Genomic DNA, 21049 nt, shown 5'->3' on the forward strand with positions numbered 1-21049 from the left:
ATAAAAGTTGCTAAGCAAACAACTACATTCAACATATAGCAGAAAAACGAAATCTTTGGGAGTAGAATCTGATTTGTGAGTAAGTATACTAGGGAAAGGAAGTACTTGAATTATGAAGCAAGCACAGTAACAGAATATGGTCAGTTCACAGAAAAAAGAAATTAACAGAAACTGTCCCTGGGGAAGCCAAGATGTTGGACTTACTAAATTAAATTGCTCAAAAATCTAAAAGAAACCACGGACAAATATCTAGGGGAAACAAGAAAAGTGATGTGTCAACAAGTAAGAGAACATCAATACGGAAAAAAAAAAAATTATAAAAAAGAACCAAACGGAAATTCTGGAATTGAAAAGTATAACAACAAAAATGAAAAAAATTTACTAGAGAGGTTCGATACAAGATTTGAGCAGGCAGAAGAAAAAGTGAGCCAACTTGAAGGCAGATCAATTGAACTTGTCTAGTCTTAAGAGCAGAAAGAAAAAATAATGAAGAAATAAGAGTCTAAGAGAAATACCATAAAGCACACCAATGTAGGCAAAAATCAAAATCTCAGAAGGAGAAGAAAGAACATTTGAAGAAATGATTGGAAACTTCCCAAATCTGAAGACAGACACGAACCCACTCATCAAGCTCAAAGAATCTAAGCAGAATTCAAAAACATCCACTCTAAGACACATTATAATTAAACTGTGAAAAAACAAAGAAAATCTTGAAAGCAACAAGACAAAAATAACTCATCACTTACAAGGGATCCTCAGTAACATTAACGGTTGATTTCTCATTACAAAGCATAAAGGCCTGGAGGGAGCAGGAGGACTTTTTTTGTTTGAGACGGAGTCTCACTCTGTCACCCAGGCTGGAATGCAGTGGCACCACCCGGCTCACTGCAACCTCTGCCTCCCGGGTTCAAACGATTCTCCTCCCTCAGCCTTCTGTGTAGCTGGGATTACAGGCATAATCATGCCTGGCTAATTTTTGCATTCTTACTATAGATGGGGTTTCACCATGCTGGCCGGTCTAGTCTCAAACTCCTGACCTAAAGTGATCCACCCGTCTCGGCCTCCCAAAGTGCTGGGATTATAGGTGTGAGCCACTGTGCCCAGTTGGACATTTTTTAAGTGCTGGAAAAAACCAAAATTGCCAGCCAAGAATTCTATATATATAGCAAACTATCATTCAAAAAAGAAAAAAAATAAAAAGGTTCCTAGATAACAAAAGCTAAGGGAGGTAGACACTAGGAGACCCGCCCATAAGAAATGCTAAAAAAGCCTTTTAGATTGAAATGAAGGATGTGGGAGGAGAAGGGGGGGCAGTCAGGAAGGGGAGGGAGGGAAGGGAGGCAGGGAGGGAAGAGAAGCAGGGAGGGAGGGAGGGAGGGAGAGGAGGAAGGGAGAGAGAAAGGAAGAAAGGAAGACAAATGCAGGTAAAATTAACTACATAAGTAAATATAGAAGCCAGTATTTTTTTTTTTTTGAGATGGAGTCTTGCTCTGCCACCCAGGCTGGAGTGCAGTGGCGCGATTTTGACTTACTGCAAGCTCCGTCTCCCGGGTTCACGCCATTCTCCTGCCTCAGCCTCCAGAATAGCTAGGACTACAGGCGCCCGCCACCACGCCTGGCTAATTTTTTTTTTTTTTTGTATTTTTAGTAGAGATGGGGTTTCAACGTGTTAGCCAGGATGGTCTCGATCTCCTGACCTCATGATCCGCCCGCCTCGGCCTCCCAAAGTGCTGGGATTACAGACATGAGCCACCGCGCCCGGCCAGAAGCCAGTATTTCTATAATTTAAGTAACTCTTCTTTTGTTTCCTTTATGATTTAAAAGACTAATGCATAAAACAATATTTATAGCCTATGTTAATGGGTATATGGTGCATAAAGACAGTTTGTGACAATATAACAAGGGCACAGTGAAGGAGTTTTGTAGGCTACTAAAGATAGGATAATAATAAATTTAGGACATTAGTTACAATCACTGGGGTAATCACTAAGAAAATAATAAACCTGCACACAGATGTTTATAACAGCTTTATACATAACTGCCAAAACCTAGAAGCAACCAAGAAGTCCTTCAGTAAATGAATGAATAAATAAATTATGGTACATACACACAATAGAGTATTATTCAGCACAAAACCAAAAATGAGCTATTAAACCATGGAAAGACATGGAGGAAACTTAAATGTGTATTACTAAGTGAAAGAAACCAATGTGAAAAGGCTACATACTGTAAGATTCCAACTATATGACCATTCTGGAAAAGGCAAAAACTACGGAGGCAGTAAGGTGAGTGGTTGTGAGGAGTTCAAGATTTAGTGAAAGACCAGGCATAGTAGCTCATGCCTGTAATCCCAGCACTTTGGGAGGCCAAGGCGGACAGATCACTTGAGCCCAGGAGTTGAAGACCAGGCTGGGCAACATAGAGAAAGCCCGTCTCTACAAAAAAAATAAACTGAGTGTAGTGGTGTGCACCTGTACTCCCAGCTACTAGGGAGGCTGAGGTAGGAGAAAAAAAAAATATATATATTTATCTCAGAAAAGGGAGCAAGAAGAGAATAAGAAAAGTAGAGTAGAAGCTGGGCATAGTGGCTCATGCCTGTAATCCCAACACTTTGGGAGTCTGAGGTGGGAAGATTGCTTGAGGTTGGGAGTTTGAGACTAGCCTGAGCAACACGGTGAGACCCCACTCCTAGCAAAAAATTAAAAATTAGCTAGGTGTGGTGGCACGTTCCTGTACTCCTAGCTACTCAGGAGGTTGAGGCAGGAGGACTGCTTGAGCCCAGATGTTTGAGGTTACAGTGAGCTATGATCACACCACCTTACTCCAGCCTTGGCAACAGACAGAGATCCTGTCTCGAAAATAAATAAATAAAAATGCAGTAGAAAAATTCAATTAAAACCAAAAGAAGGTAGTAATAGAACTCAGAGAAAAAAAGATAAACACTTGCAAAAAACAAAAACAAAAACAAAAAAACCTGCAAAATGCCAGAAGCCCTTTTGTTGTATAATAATTTAGCTGGTTTTTGTCCCTGGTTTCTGGAAGACAGCCTCTAAGTCTAAACCTCTGGACTGTCCCCCAGTGATAGGAGTGCCTTTGTTATTCATAGTGGATACCTCAGACCACACCTGATAAGGTGACTCATGGTTGGCCTCTGGACAGTTTCAGGATGGGGGGCTGGCCATGCCAGAAAGAATGATCATATCTTTAGGAGGTGGAGGCTTTGAGCCACACATCAATCAGTCTGACCTCCTGACCTAGGGAGGGGCACAAGGCTGGAGATTGAATTCAATCATGTGGCCAATGATTCACTCAATCACACCTATGTAACAAAGCCCCAGTGAAAATTCTGCACACTCAATGCTCAAGTGAACTTCCTGATCAGTGACAGACACTGATGTGTTAGGAGGGTGATATATCCTAAGGACGCATAAGGTTTGTGTTTGAGATCCTCTAAGATCTTCCCCTTTATGTTTATTTTCTTTTCGCTGCAGTGAGCCATGAAGGTCCTAATTTGTATCCTTTATAATAAAAATGTAATCCTAAGTATAGTGCTTCCCTGAGTTCTATGATTTGTTCCAGCAAATTACTGAGCTGAGATGCTAGTAGAAATTCTGGAATCTGTAGACAGTTGGTCAGGAGTGCATGTGGCCTTGGAAACTCTAAGTTTGCTGCTTGCTTATGAAGTGATGGCAGTTTTGTGGGGGACTGTGCTATAAACCTATTAAATTTAACCTACCTCTCAGTAGTTACCACCAGGATTATTACATCCTATTGGTAATTACTTTAAATGTTTCTCTCTCTTTCTTTCTTTCTTTCTTTCTTAGAGATGGAGTCTTGCTCGGTCACCCAGGCTGGAGTGCAGTGATAGAATCACAACTCACTGTAGCCTCAAACTTCTGGGCTCATGCAATTCTCCTGCCTCTGCCTCCCAAGAAGCTGGAACTACAGGTGCATGCAACCTCACCTGGATAATTGTCTTAAACTATTAAATTAAATAGCAGACACTGGTCAGATGCGGTGGCTCACACCAGTAATCCCAGCACTTTGGGATGCCAAGGCAGGCAGATCACTTGAGGCCAGGAGTTTGAGACCAGTGTGGCCATCATGGTGAAATCCCATCTCTACTAAAAATACAAAAACTAGCCAGGTGCAGTAGCACATGCCTGTAATTCGGGAGGCTGAGGCACAAGAATTGCTTGAACCTGGGAGTGGGAGGCTATAATGACAGAGTGAGACTGTCCCAGTAAAAATGAATTAAAAAAAAAAAAAAAAAGCACAGACTGACAGAATGGATCTTATAAAACAGGACACAATAATATATAATCTAAAAGACACTCATTTGAACCCAAAGACAAAATCAAAACAAAGTAGGGGTAGCTGTTCTAAAATCAGACAAAACAGACTTTAAATTAAATATTATTACAGGAGAGAAAGAAGGACATTATAAAGGAGTTAAGGTAAAGGTAAAGGAGTCAAGCCATCTAAAAGATATAAAAATTATAAACATACATGACCTAGCAACAGAGCCCACAAATATAGGAAACAAAAATTTACATAACTGAAGGGAGAAACAGAGACGGTTCTACAGAAATAGTTAGACATATTACCATACTTCCAATAATGGACCTATTAGAACATGATCAAAGAAGAATGAAAGAAAAATAACTATTGGTGAGGATCTGGAGATACTGAAACCCACTTTATACATTACTGTTAGAAGTATAAAATAATGTAAATGCTGTGAAGAACAGTTTGACAGTTCCTCAAAATCTTAGATATAGCTACCATATGACCTAGCAATTATACTCCTAGGAATATACCCCCAAATTGAAAACAGATGTTCAAGTAAAAACCTGCACATAAATGTTCATAGCAACACTACTCACAACAGTCAAAAGGTAGAAAGAACCCATATGCTCTGACAAACAGGTCAATCAAATATGGTATATAGGTTGAGTATTCCTTATCCGAAATGCTTGGGACCAGAAATATCTCAGATTTTGGAATGTTTATATTATATTATACTTACCGATTAAGCATCCCTAATCTGGAAATCTGAAATCCCAAATCCAAAATGCTCCAATGAGCATCATGTTGGGTGCACAAAAAGTTTTGAATTTTGGAATATTCCCGCAAGTGGAATACTATTCAGACATTAAAAGTGAGTGAAGTACTCATACATAACATGAATGCACCTTGAAAACAATATGCTAAGTAAAAGAAGCCAGGCAAAAAAGGTCACAAATTATATAATTTCTATCATATGAAATATCTAGAATAAACAAATCTGTAGAGACAGACAATTAGTAGTTGCTGGCAGCTGGGAGGAAGGGGGAATGAGGAGTGACTGCTTAACGGGTATGCGTTTCCTTTTGGGGTGATGCAAATGCTTTGAAACTAGGTAGTGGTGATGGTCACACAATATTGTGAATATACTAAATGCTTCCAAATTGAATAAAATTAAAATGGTTAATACAACAAATTTTATTCTATGTGTATCTTATCACAATTGAAAAAAATCTATGCACAAGTTTTTCAATTATTAAATCAGAACCAGTTATAGACAAAAATATACACAACAAACAACGGATATACACTACATACCTGTTAATGCTGCTGGTTTGGATAGTGTACTATATTGATTTTGTGTAGATATCATACTTTGACGTGGACTTAGTGTTGGTGATGCAACAAGTGACAGTTCTTCAATAATAATACTGCTTTTGGGATGATTCTTGGGAAGTTCATTTAATCTCTGCTCTAATGAATACTTTAAAAGGTCCAACTTCTGACTTGATTCATTAAATCTTGCTTGAGCCTTGCACAGGGAAAAGACAATTGTTGTCACTCAAATAATCACGTACTTTGAATAATGTATTTATTAAATCAAATAAAAATTTTATTTAGAATTACTTCTGAAAGTGCTTTTCTGTCTGTTACTTTTCCTGAGCCAAGTAATTTCATTACATTCTTTGCACCTTCTGCTACTGCAAACTCTATCCTAAAATGATGCCTTAATTCTTCCATCCGAAGTTCAAGAGGACTTATCACAGGTTTTGCTAGAAGGGAAAAAAGAAATTTTAATTGCACCATTTATTTGACTTTCCAATTTGCAGTGATTAAAATCATGAAAAGAAATGAATTCCCGTGACATTACAGTAATTTAGTCCTTACATCAATAAACACTGAAATAAAAGTATTTGATATGATACTGAAATTCAGTCTTTCATTTTTTTCATTATACATCAAAATTACAAATCTGGAAAAAAGATTTTAGAGGTGAAAGATATCCAAATATTGTAACACTGGGAGACTGAAAGTTTCTACTCCTACTCTTAGCAACTAGCTGTTAAAGATTTCTTCTGGAATTAAAAATAAATAAATAAAACAAAACCAAAAAAACAAAAGAAAACAAAATCATACTCTTAAACAGGTAACAGATTGTTTTAAAAATAGAGACTGATTGTAAGTATTTGATAATCTATTTAAATGAAGAGATATATTCTAGGTCAATATCTTCTTGAAATATAAGGGCCAAATATCTAAAAGCATCTATCCAAGTGAAGAGTCTAAAACTCAAGATTAAAAAAAAAAAGATAGTAATAATAATGCTTCCTCCTCCTTAACTTTGAACCACTGCCCTGTTCCTACATAAGATTATTTAGCACCATTATGCTCATAAGAAGGAGGACAATTTATTCCATCACCATTATCAAAAGCCAATTCATTAGTCTGGACTGCCTGAAGAATCTGCATTCGTATGACTTCTATTTTTGTCTTGCTATCCTGGAGCAGTTGCTGAGCTGTACCATGGAGTTTCCGATCCTATTAAAAAAAAAAGTTTGAAAAATTAAGCAAATAAAGGGGAAAATGAAACATTTTCATATCTTCTAAACAGATCAAGTGATGTATCAGCAAGTGAAAAACAGTTAAAAGAATGCTGTTAGCGCTATAATATATCTTATTGATAAATTTACAAAAAAAGAGCCATCAAACTTACAGAGTGATAATTGTGAAAAACAACTCCATTAGTTAAGACAGTTTGGGAGAGAAGTAAATCTTATTATGGCTGTGTTTTTAAAATTTATTTTTTATTGCATATACTTGCAGTGTACATGATGTTTTGGTATGCATACACACAGTGAAATGATTATTACAGTCAAACAAATTTACTTCTACGGTTACCCCTTTTCATGTGTATATGTATTACGTGTATCTAAAATCTACTCTCTTAGCATATTTTCGGTATATAATATTAACTGTAGTTCATGCTATATATTAGATCTCTGGACTTATTCATCCTACCTAACTCTAAATATGTACCTTTTGACCTACTTCTCCCCATTTCTTCTTCCTCCCTATTGCTGGTAACTGTATTCTACTGTGTTTCTATTTATTCAGCTCTTTTTTTTGGATTCCACAGGGAAGTGAGATCATGCAGTATTTTTCTTCCTGTGTCTGGCTTATTTCACTTTGCATAATGTCCTCTGGGCTCACCCATGTTGTCATATATGGCAGTATTCCCTTTTTCAAGGCTGAACAATATTTCATTATGTATATACATATATATATACACACACAGCACAATGCATTTATCTGCTAACAGATACTGTAGGTTTGAATCTTGTTACTATTTTTTAGAAAATCAAAATCCAAATTCACATTTGTAATTTTCTTATTTTTGCTATACACAAAAAATAAAGAATTTTTCTTTACTATGATCAATAACTCTAAGATTCAGAAACATAGTATGAAATGAATGCCTCCATGATTAAACCTAAAATAAAAACCTAATCAGATAGCATTTGTGTTCCAGTTAATTATGCTGAGAGAGGTAGAAAACAGCATTTGTCAACCCTGGTGAAAATGAGAAAGGTCCCTAGAAAGACTTTAATGTCAAAAAATGAGACCTTCTTAATAAAGCTGGAGAATAGACTTCTGTCATTTCTTAAGATTTCAATAAAAGCTCTGAATTAAGTGAAATAATGTTAATGCCTGATACGATTTGGTGTTTGTCCCTCCAAATCTCATTTTGAAATGTAAGTCCTCAGTGTCTGAATCGAGGCCTACTGGGAGGTATTTGGGTCACAGGGACAGATCCCTCATGAATTGCTTGGTGCCACCCTCACAGTATGAGTACGTTCTCATTCTATGAGTTCACGTTGGTTGTTGAGCTGTTCGTTCAAAAGAGCCTGGTACTTCCTCCTCTCTCTCTTGCTTCCTCTCACCAGGTGACATGTTGGCTGCCCTTCATCTTCCATCATGACTGTAAGCTTCCTGAGGCCCTCAACAGAAGCACATGCCAGCACCATCCTTCTTGTACAGTCTGTAGTACCGTGAGCCAAAAATAAACCTTTTTCTTTACAAATTACTCAGTCTCAGATATTCCTTTACAGTAACACAAATGAACCAATGCAATAGCATACCATTGCTTAGTTCCAGTAACACTGAATGTGAGTGACAGAAGGAACTGTACGCCAAATAATGACCTACTCAAAGATGTCAATGTCCTAAGCCTCAGAACCTTGTTAGTAAGTTACCTTACATGGCAAAGGAGATTTAAGATAGCAAATAGAATTAATGTTGTTAATCATTTGACCTTAAAATACAGAGACTGTCCTTGATTATCCAGATAGGCCCAATGTAATCACAAGGGTCCTTAAATGTAGAAAAGGGAGGAAGAAAAGGTCAGAGTGATGTGATGTGAGAAAAACTGGACCTGCTATTGCTGGCTTAGAAGAAGCCAGGAGCCAAGAAGTGTGAGTAGCGTCCAGCAGCTGGAAAAAACAGGGAAACATTCTGCCCTACATCCTCCAGAAGGGAATGCAGTCCTGCCAACACCTTGATTTAAGCTCAGTAAGGTTCACTTCAGACAAAATAACTACAAAATTATAACATAATACATTTCTGTTGTTTTATACCACTAAATTAGTGATACTTTGTTACAGCAACTGTAGAAAACTAAGAAATTATAAAAAGAAATATTAGAAGTTAATGCCACCTCCTGTTTTTAGAGTTGCATCAGTTGTTAAAGACTGGTATCCACACACACATACACACAGAAATTGATTAAACATCAAGTTAGAAAGTACTTACTCATAAGAAAGGACAAGCTTTGCATTTTATTTAAGCATCTCTATTTTTAATCACTAAGGCAATCAGTACTAATTTGGAAATAAAATAGCACACAATCAACCTGTATCCTCCCGGAGATTCATGTCTCTTAGAACCCAAGAGACACGCTTGATGATGGCAGTATTATTTCAATAAATCAAACACACACTATTTGACACTGAATAAAGAAGAAAAAGATTGGAGATAAGGGGAATAAAAGTGAGCTGAGATATACTCTGCTGAATACCAAACTCAGGTTAATATACCATGGAGGAAAAAACATTGCATATTTACGAAATTTATAAATTTTTCTTCTATTTCTTTCATATTCCCAAAGTCAGTCATTTAGAAAATAGCTTCTGGCCAGACTGCTGCATAATGACATTTAGGTCAACAATGGAATACATATACCTATGTTTAGATATATTTAGATATACAAGTACTTACCATTGTGTTACAATTGCCTACAGTATTCAGTATAGTTACATGCTGTTACTACAGCCTAAGTGCAATAGGCTATACCATATAGTCTAGTACCTTCTAGAATTGTGTAAGTACACTCTATGATATCCACACAATGATGAAATCACTCACTGATGCTTTTTTCAGAATGTATCCCTGTTGTAATGCAATGCATGACTGAATTTCTTTGAGATCAGACTAGAGTAAAAGTATTCCAAAGCTCATAATTTAATGGGACAACCGTACTTTGCAGTCAGACAGACTTGAGCCCAAATCTTATTATATATAAACTTGGACAAATTATCTATTTTCTGAAAGCCTTAGGTTTCTTGCATAAACTATGTAAATTGTGATACCATTCTCTTCAATATAAAACTTTTGTTAGCATTAAACTAAAATTATATTGTCTAGCACATAATTGGCATTAAAATGTTCTCTTTTAGGACAATAAAAATAATGATTAAGTGTCTTGAAGTTCTAATGTAAAAGTATAAATATTAAGTAAACCATATAATATTACCCTCTTCAATTAAGCTACTTCTTTTATTATTTTATTGTCATGCAAAATGACAGTAGTTCCATCATTTTACTTCTTTGGAAATACTCCTTTCTTCACTATTTCAATTCAACAAGCAAGAAACAGCACTTGTATTTTATTTTCAAAATCGGTGAATTTTCCCACAGAAATTTCTGGAGGATCTGCAGGATGTCAACATATGATGAAACTTTTAAAATGGACTTTGGATATTATCTATCACAGGCAATACATAGTTATTACATATCAGTTTTACGTTTTCAGGCATTCAACGGAATTTTTATTGAGCACATAATACGTACAAGGGAAGAGATAAGGCTGGAGTATATGAACTGGTTTACATATTGGAGAAATCTGACTTATGTTGATAAAAACTTTGGGAAAGTTTTTACATATATGAGGTTGAACTACATGAAAATGCCAATGTCTGACTGATTTTGAACTAAAAAAACAGCAATTTTATATGGCTCAACCTAATAGACTAAAGTAATGAACTATTAGTAATTGGTACTCTATAATGCTGGTAATTATATTTGGAATAAATATTTTACAATTATAAGACTAACTAAACATTTATACTATTTTCAAATTATATGTTTTTTATTTTACAAAAAAAATAACATCTTGTTTTGCAAGTTACAGAGGGACATTACAACACATTACATCACACAGAAAACTTTCAAAAAAGCCAATCATTGTTCTTATTAGTACCATCTAGGTAATAAATAGGCCAATCATTCTTATTTTTTCATCATGTATTTATGTTAAAGTAACATACAGGAAGTAAGCCATAAATTACATGCCAGACCAGTGAAAATACAAATATTAATCAATCAGAATGTTACCCGATGAAGCTTATAATTTGCTAGAAGACATACAAATGATTATTATATGCACTAGGAAGTTAAAAGTAGCTGAAGAAAATTCCCAAGAAATATGGAATCAGGCCAGGGATGGTGGCTCACGCCTGTAATCCCAGCACTTTGGGAGGCTGAGGCGGGCGGATCATATGAGGTCAGGAGTTCAAGACCAGCCTGGCCAACATGGTGAAACCCTGCCTCTACCAAAAATACAAAAAATTAGCCAGGCATGGTAGTGCCCACTTGTAATTCCAGCTACTCAGGAGGCTGAGGCACGAGAATCACTTGAATCTGGGAGGTGGAGGCTGCAGTGAGCCAAGACTGCCCCACTGCACTCCAGCCTGGGTGACAGAGTGAAACCCTGTCTCAAAAAAAAAAAAAAGGTGGAATCAATTGTAGTTGAGGGAATCCAGAAAGGCTTCCCGAGTCATTATAATAAATAAGTGTGGAATATGTCAAGACTGGAGATTTTCTCATGTTAAGTGCTTTTACAACGACAACAACAACAACAAAAAAAACAAAAACAAACTTCCACTAAAGAACCCAAGGGTACTTTTGGAAGTAACCTGGTTGTCATGGTGGTATCACATATGCATACATATGTATAGAAACATCCAAATTAATCGAAATGTATAACTAAATATCTGCAACTTTTTTCTATCTAAATTAGATCTCAAAGCTTAAACAAACAAAACTGGAGGACTGGCGGTTGGGGAGACCTGGATGGACAGTCTGGTATATCCATATGTGGAGGATTGGGGAACACTTAAAACCAATGCAAGATGCTGGTAAGAACCCCAAATTTTAATAAATACCTTGGTTTACCACCTGAATATATATACAGGAGACATGTCTTTATTTTTATTATTTATTATTTTTTTGAGATGAAGTCTCAAAAACTCCCAGGTTCAAGTGATTCTATAAACAGGAGACATGGCTGGGCACGGTGGCTCACGACTGTAATCTCAGCACTTTGGGAGGGCCAGGCAGGGGGATCACTTGAGGTCAGGAGTTCGAGACCAGTCTGGCCAACATGGTGAAACCCCATCTCTACTAGCCATACAAAAAATTAGCCAGGCATAGTGGTGTGTGCCTATAATTCCGGGTACACAGGAGGCAGGCTGAGGGAGGAGAATCGCTTGAATTTGGGAGGGGGAGGTAGCAGTGAGCTGAGATTGCACCACTGCACTTGGGCCTGGGCGAGAGAGCGAGCCTCTGTCTCAAAACAACAACAACAAAAAACAGGAGGTATGTCTTTAACATATCTCATGAAGCCCCCAGAGATAGTTTCAAAGGATAAAAAAACAAAAAACAAAAAACAATGATGCTGCTTAAAGCCACACTACCAAATAAGAAAATGGCAAGCTAAACTACTTATGTAACGGGGTAAAATAACTGCATCCCATTTCTCAGATCCTTGTGCTGACAATAAAAACATGTTAGTCATAAAAGGGATAATAAGAAAATAATTACAGTACACACAGTATGAAATAAGAAAAAGAACAATGTGTAAATTATGGGCCAGAGGAAGATAAATGGAATGGGCAGTGAAGTGGTATCAATTGTTTTAACAGATACTTATTGAGTATTTGTAGCAAATTACTTCAATGTAGTATTGTTTTAGGTATTGAAGATATGGTAATAACCAAGATAATGTCTCTGCCTGCATGAAATTTATTTTCTTTTCTTTTTTTTTTTTTTTTTTTTGAGACGGAGTCTCGCTCTGTCGCCCAGGCTGGAGTGCAGTGGCGCGATCTCGGCTCACTGCAAGCTCCGCCTCCCGGGTTCACGCCATTCTCCTGCCTCAGCCTCCGGAGTAGCTGGGACTACAGGCGCCCGCCACCAGGCCCGGCTAATTTCTTTTCGTATTTTTAGTAGAGACGGGGTTTCACCGTGTTAGCCAGGATGGTCTCGATCTCCTGACCTCGTGATCCGCCCGCCTCGGCCTCCCAAAGTGCTGGGATTACAGGCTTGAGCCACCGCGCCCGGCCATGAAATTTATTTTCTAATGCTGAAAACTGATGGTAAAGAAACTGATCACATAAATTGTAATTTAAGGTAGTGGTAATGCAATAAAGGTATAAGAAGAGACAGAGGTTGCTATTTATCTTAGGATAAGTAGTGAAGAGCTTGCTGAGGTGGTAGCATCCAAGTAGATGACTTAATGAAGGGAGAAAGCCACAAAAGTACTTGGGAGAACAGATACCTAGGCAAAGATATAGCAAGTGCAAAAGCCCTGAGGTAAGAGTGTGCTTGCTATGTTTAAGGGATAGAAAAGAAGCTAGTGTAGCTAGAGAGTAATGAGAGATGAAGGTGTTTTAGAAGATGAGATCAGAAGCTATAGGTTTTCAGAGTCAGAATAAGAATTTTGGATTTTAAGTATGAGGGAAAACCACTGGAGGGTTCTGAAGCAGGAGGGTGAAAATATCTGACAAATTTAAAAAGGACAGCTCCGATCATAACATGCACAAGGGTAATAATTTAATCATGTAGAATCCCATAACCAGAGTCCTGCTGACAATTTTTACTGCCAAACTGAATTAATCATCCCTGTCCCTAAATTTGCTCCCCCTCATGAATTCTCTGTCATTGTGAAGGGCACCATAATTTATCAGTCTATCCACATAACCAATCTAAGAACAATCTTTGACTCTGCCTCCTTCCTCATATCTAAGATACCAAAAGTATGACTCTTATCTTCACTGTTTTCACTGCTGTTACAAGAGAAAGGAAGCTATTTAACCTGTACTACTGCAAAACACTACTTAAACTTACTGCCTGCATATAAGACCTTCTTTAATTAATTCTTTAAGTCTGAGGAGGATGGATGTGAACTTTTTTTTTTTTTTTGAGATGGAGTTTTCCTTTTGTCGTTGCCCAGGCTGGAGTGCAATGGCGTGATCTCGGCTCACCACAACCTCCACCTCCCAGGTTCAAGTGATTCTCTTGCCTCAGCCTCCCAAGTAGCAGGATTACAGGCATGCAACACCATGCCCAGTTAATTTTGTATTTTTAGTAGAGACAGGGTTTCTTTATCCATGTTAGTCAGGCTGTTCTCTAACTCCCAACCTTGGGTGATCCGCCCACCTTGGCCTCCCAAAGTGCTGGGATTACAGGCGTGAGCCACCACACCTGACCGGATGGATGTGAAATTTCTAAACTTGAAATCTGATTGTGTATTTTCCCTGCTAAAAGGAGCTCCCTGCTTTCAGCAGCTCCATCTATCTTGTAAGATAATCACAACTGCTTAATTCTGTGCAAACTACCATATAACCTGGCTTTTCTTTCAGTTTTGTTATATCTCTCACTATGCCTCACCCACTTAAAACTCCACTGGTGGGGAAGGGAAAGAAGCCCTAATGGAATCACCTGGAGGACTTTTCCCAAACAAAATGAATGTCTTTCTGGAGATTCAGATTTGTTTCCCTATGGCTTTTAATTGAAAACGACTGCTAGAGTTGACAACTCTTAATATCAGAAGTACATTTTAGCTACCCTCAGATATGTTAGGTAAGAAATATGCTAAGAACTTGTGCTACAGCCACACCAAATCACTTTCATTCCTTAGAATAAGCCAGGCTATTTCACAGTTCCTTACTGTGTATATACTGCATTCAACCACACCACCATCCCTAAAAAGTAATTTTTTATTAAATGCCAAATCATCCTTCAAATATCATACTAAAACTTAAAAGATTTCATTCTGGCAGTTAAATGATTATTCTCCATTGTGCTTCCAAAGTCAGTCAAACAAATCACTGTTACACACTGTAACTATTCACACACGATATATCTCGTTTTAAGATAGCGGGTCTCTTAAAAGCAGGATATTATCTATTGAGTACCTAGTATGTAATAAGGACCATCTTTATTACACTTATACCCCACAGCCTAGCATAATGGCTATCAAACTTTTAACTAAATCCTTAGTGAATAAATTAATATTCCACATAATTAAAATTTATAATTTTCCCTAATCTAAAACGATGTACTCTGACCCTTTGAGAAGTTTAAAGATGAAAAATAAAAACAGTTAAGGTGGAATCTAGACAGAAATAACTGGCAGGCCTATCTCAGAGACAATAGTAGTTGCAAATGGGCTTTGGACATCCATTTGAGTCCCTCTCAAATTAATAAATCTAATTCAAAATAAAAACCTATGCAAAATTGACATATCTGTTTTAACAGGATGCTCACAGCCTTGTTCACTTTGGATCTGTGGTTGTTTTAGGTTATCTATTTGTTTTACTTTTAATATGTCCATAACTGTTCAACTTAGAGCAGTGGTTAGTAATCTTTTGTGGATTAAATACCACTTTGAGAATAAGGTGTAACCTACAGCCCTTTCATCCATACAACTATCAACACAGACACTTGCTTTTCCTATAACTTCAAAGGGTTCATAAACCCCTCAAACTAATCCCTCCACCCCAGATTTAAAAACTTTACTCCAAAGGTAGTAGCTGGGTTAATTTGAAAATGCTCAGCATAATGTGCTAAAATCGCAGTTCCAGGAACAAAGAAAAAAAAAGGTCAAAATAACATTTTATAAAAATATAAAATCCCTAAAACTAAATGTCAGTGCTAAAAATAACAGCACAAACAATAACTCTATCATCCAATAAGAAATGTTCAAAGTTAGTGAAATAATATCCTATCAAATATCACATAAGTAAATAGGAACAAATACCTTTCTCTAAAAGTAACAAAAAATTCTTTTGAACATAAAATCTAATGCTCATAATTAACGTTAAAACATTTTTTATGAAAAGTACACATTTCTTTCTTTTTGATATCTTCCCTAATGTCTTTTTTTCTTTCTCTTTAAACAATTTTTTTTTTTTTTTTGAGACAGGGTCTTGCTATATTGACCAGGCTGGTTTCAAACTCCTGGCCTCAAGGAATCCTCCTGCCTCAGCCTCCCAGAGTGCTACGTATACAGGTGTGAGCCACCAGGCTTAGCCTCAAATTTCATTTGGGGTGAATAGCTAGGATGCACGACTAAGAAAAAAAAATTTCCCTCTGATTTCAAATTATTTTTAAACTGAAACAAACAAAATACATAAGAACTTTTATTATGAAATTATTTTTAAAATATCTATTAAAATATAAAAAACTGATTTGCAGAGATAAAAATATTTAAAATACATGAGTTGAAAGTAAAAAGGTATATTTTATAATTTTATATCCTTCTTAGAATTTTTGGAAATTATTAAAACTATAGAACCTTAGGCTGAAGAGAACCTTGAGGATAATCTGGTTCAGTGGCTCACAACAATTTCTTTTTTTTTTTTTTTTTTTTTGGCTGCATTATACCTAATAACAAGGACATGTTCTTATTACTAAGAATTGCTCCACATAACACTGATTTTCAGTTAGGAGTTATATGCCCATACCAGATTCCCAAGAATGCACAGGTCTAGGCCAAGCAATTATTGATGATGCCAAAATGTACCATCTTTTCATTTGCCCTCTCCCGAAAACTTGGGAGAGTGGTCTATAATGTGGAAAACTCATTATAGACTAAATTTTTAAAGATAATTTCTTTTTAAATAATTTTAGATTTACAGAAAACTTGCAGATATGGAAAGCTCTGTGTATCCTCTACCCATAAGGTCAAATTTTTGATTAACTAGGTCTTGGTAGGAATAAACAATTTTTAAAATGTTACCTTAAAAAAAAAAACCCACGAAACAAAACATGTTTCCAAATTCTTTTATTTACTCTTTCAAATTTTGAGGTAAAAATGATCTCAGATGTCATAATATAGTGTTTAAACAGTGAAATTACCAATTAAAAGCACAAAAATGTGACAAACACAGCACTAAACAGATCTCAAAAAGGATACTTTTTAGTGTACCATAGCTTAAGAAGGCAAAATCACCTTGTTAGACCTCAGCTGGAAATAAGCATGTCAGATAATTCAAATTTCCCCCGCTCCAGGCATGTACACAAATGACTGCCAAAGTGCCATGCCACCAGTACTGATGTTGAAGTTACAAATAAATTTTATTGAGTAGATAAATTTATAACTATGGAATCTGCAAATAATGACTAAGTAGTTACATTTATTTACTACACTTACCTTTGAAGATCCATTTGAATACATCTGTATCATATTCTCTGCACCTTGTTTTACTTTAAGTTCTATATCCAATTGTTTTTGTAGAGCCTTTAATCTATTGTTGCTAGTAGAACAACGAGGGTCACTATTTGGAGTATCTGGAGTCCTTGGGCAATCTGTAAATAAAATATTGTTAAAATTACTTATTAGAATGAATGCTGCTTAAAATTGGAAGTTAATATTTTTCAAATAAACAGCATTTTTCAAACTTTGAGATGAGCCTAAATGAAATCTCCTTATGCTTATAGACAATCCATGAATTCAACCAATTCATGCAAAAAAAAAAAAAAAAGTATTTGAGTTGCAAGACTACTTCCCAGGGTAGATTCCACTTAAAACATAAAAGTGATTATATTAAGTCTGAAACTCAGTTAGAAGATTGTCCATGGTTTCTCCAACACCATTATTATTATTATTATTTTTTTTGAGATGGAGTCTCGCTGTGTTGCCCAGGCTGGAGTGCAGTGGCGCCATCTCCACTCACTGCAAGCTCCGCCTCCCAGGTTCAAGCCATTCTCCTGCCTCAGCCTCCTGTATAGCTGGGACTACAGGTGCCTGCCACCACGCCCGGCTAATTTTTGTATTTTTTTAGTAGAGACGGGGCTTCACCGTGTTAGCCAGGATGGTCTCGATCTCCTGACTTTGTGATCCGCCCGTCTCGGCCTCCCAAAGTGCTGGGATTACAGGCGTGAGCCACCGCGCCCGGCCAACACTATTATTTTTAAATCAACTTGACTAGTTTATTCAATAATTAAACTAAATTTCCTACTATAACCTCATTAGCTGGAGAATAAAGCATATTCAAACATGATACAAATTCAATTAAGGTAATTCTTTTTAAAGAGAACTAAGGTTATCTACAGTGTAGCAATGCTTCAAAAATATTGATCCATCAATATCAAATTGATGCAGGGCAGAAGGAGGTTACAGAGGGATGAAAAATTCAAGTTCATAGCCTCTCATAAAGGATACTGTGTTGCTTCTATTTAAAAAACAAAAACAAAACTTCGCAGAATAAGTTAGGGAGGAGTCCCTTCTCAATTTTCTTGGATAGTTTCTGTGAAATGGTACCAGCTCTTATTTGCACATCTGGTAGAATTTGTTTATGAATCCATCTGGTTCTGGGCTTTTTTGGTCGGTAGGTTATTCAGTTTTGGAACTTGTTTTTAGTCAGTTCAAGGGTTCTATTTCTTCCTGGCTCAGTCTTGGGAGGGTGTATGTGTCCAGGAATTCATCCATTTCTTCTAGATTTTCTAGTTTATATGCATAGAGGTGTTCATAATATTCTCTGAAGCAATTGCAACAAAAGCAAAAATTGACAAACGGGATCTAATTAAATTAAAGAGGTTCTACACAGCAAAAGAAACTATCAACAGAGTAAAGAGACAACCTACAGAATGGGAGAAAAAGTATTTGCACAAACTACACATTTGACAAAGGTCTAACATCAGCATCCATGATGAACTTAACAAGGAAAAAATAACCACACTGAAAAGTGGGCAAAGGATATGAACAGATACTTTTGAAAAGACATACATGTGGCCAACACGCACATTAAAAAAAGCTCAACATCACTGATCATTAGAGAAATGCAAATCAAAATCACAATGAGATACTATCTCACACCAGTCAGAATGGCTTTTTTTGTTTTCTTTTTTTGAGACGGCGTCTTGCTCTGTCACTCAGGCTGGAGTGCAGTGGCGCCATCTTGGCTCACTGCAACCTCTGCCTCCCAGGTTCAAGCCATTCTCCTGCCTCAGCCTCCTGAGTAGCTGGGATTACAGGCGTACGCCATCATGTCGGGCTTATTTTTGTATTTTTAGTATAGGCGGTGTTTCACCATGTTGGTCAGGCTGCTCTCGAACTCCTGACCTCTTGATCTGCCTGCCGCGGCCTCCCAAAGTGCTGGGATTACAGACGTGAGCCACTGTACCCGGCTCAGAATGGCTATTATTAAAAAGTCAAAAAATTACAGAGGCTACTGAGGATGCAGAGAAAAAGCAATGCTTATACACTGTTTGTGGGAGTGTAAGTTAGTTCAACTGTTGTGGAAGACAGTGTGGAGATTCTGCAAAGACCAAAGACAGAAATACCATTCGACCCAGCAATCCCGTTAGTGGGTATATACCCAAAGCAATATAAATGGTTCTATCATAAGGATACATACATGTGTATATTCATTGTAGCAAAGACATGGAATCAACCTAAATGCCCAGCAATGACAGACTGAATAAAGAAAATGTGTGTGTGTGTATATATATAAACACACACACACACACACACACACACACACACACACACACACCATGGACTACTATATAGCCATTAAAAAAAAAGAGAGAGAGAGAGATCATGTCCTCTGCAGGAACATGGATGGAGCTAGAGGCCATTATCCTTAGCAAACTAATGCAGGAACACAAAACCAAATACCACATGTTCTTTCTTATAAGTGGGAGCTAAATGATGAGAACACATGGACACATAGAGGAGAACAACAGACACTGAGGCCTATTGGAGTGTGGAGGGTGGGAGGAGGGAGAGGAACATGAAAAACAACTATTGAGTACTAGGCTTAATATCTGAGTGACAAAATAATCTGTATAATAAACCCCCAAGACACAAGTTTACTTATATAACAAATCTTCACGGGTACCCTTAAACTTAAAATAAAAGTTAAAAAAAAAAAAGCATAATATGTTGCTTTACAGATTTCTATGATTTTAGGAATGGGAATATTTTCAAAATCTCTGTGTTAGTAAAGTCCCTAAAAATTCAAAACATGTGCCATTTAAAGATGAGCTTCATGGAAATAAATTTGTCCTAGAATAAAATAAAAATGGGAACTATTAATGCATAAAAAATCAATGCCTGCAGATTTTGAAAATTATAATTTTCCAAGTAAATAATTTTCATTTTGCAAAAACAAATAAAACTTCAAAAAGAACCATCTTATTCTGGATAATCCATTATTATTGAAACACTTCTTTTTTTTTTTTTTTTTTTTTTTTTTTTGAGACAGTCTCACTCTGTCGCCCAGGTTGTAGTGCAGTGGTGTGATCTCGGCTCACTGCAACCTCCGCCTCCTGGATGCAAGCAATTCTCTGCCTCAGCCTCTCGAGTAGCTAGTATTACAGGCGCCTGCCACCATGCCTGGCTAATTTTTTGTATTTTTAGTAGAGACAGGGTTTCACCATCTTGGCCAGGCTGGTCTTGAACTTCTGACCTCATAATCCACCTGCCTCAGCCTCCCAAAGTGCTGGGATTACAGGTATGCGCCCGGCCGGTTGGAACACTTACCTTCAATCAAAATTCTTCATATTTTAAATTTAGTATTTGTATTTTTATCCACACTAGGTCCCTTTACTTCTAAAAAAGCTAGAAGACTAGGGTACTACCCTGTTCTGGGTGATAAGTAACTTGGTCATCACTGGAAAACTGCCTAAGCTCCAAGTTACTTTACCTTTGTGCTTCAAGGTTCCCTTCACTCCTCTACAATATAAGATGGTGTGACTAACCATTTTAATGAATGTATTTCATATTAAGTTTTATATTCCCTTTAAAAAATCACTAATTCAAACACATGCAATTATAATTTATTAATATAAAAATATAGATATTAAGGCTGAGGCAGCAGAATCACTTAAGGCCAGGAGTCTGAGACCAGCCTGGGCAACCAAGTCAGATGCTGTTTCTAAAATAAATAGATAAATAAATAAATAAATAAATAAATGAGATACTAGGCTAGGATGTAAAATAATAGTGCTTTAACGATATCTGCCCGAACACGTGTATGTGTGCATATAAATCCTTAGAATAACCTTTTGAGACAGATATTATCCATACTTTATACATCAGGAAACAGGCAAAGCCACACAATTAATTCAGAAAAGGTTTCTGTTCTAACTGAAGTCCCCAAATTACAAATGGGCTGCCCAAAAAAACTGATATAAAATG

General features: G+C 36.8%; 1 protein-coding gene across 3 annotated transcripts in view; it reads right to left on the reverse strand.

Annotated features, from left to right (window-relative positions):
• Positions 1-21049, reverse strand: part of PKN2 (protein kinase N2) — a 162817-nt gene that overhangs the window by 61896 nt on the left and 79872 nt on the right. For all 3 annotated transcript variants that reach the window (XM_077953238.1, XM_015144447.3, XM_077953236.1), the window contains 4 exons: positions 17057-17211; positions 6708-6825; positions 5914-6059; positions 5605-5818 (listed from right to left, as the gene is read on the reverse strand). In XM_077953238.1, the coding sequence (XP_077809364.1) occupies positions 5605-5818; positions 5914-6059; positions 6708-6825; positions 17057-17211 (633 nt within the window). The remainder of the gene's footprint in view (positions 1-5604; positions 5819-5913; positions 6060-6707; positions 6826-17056; positions 17212-21049) is intronic.

This window comes from Macaca mulatta, chromosome 1 (genome assembly GCF_049350105.2).
Source record: "Macaca mulatta isolate MMU2019108-1 chromosome 1, T2T-MMU8v2.0, whole genome shotgun sequence".
Lineage (NCBI taxonomy): Eukaryota > Metazoa > Chordata > Mammalia > Primates > Cercopithecidae > Macaca > Macaca mulatta.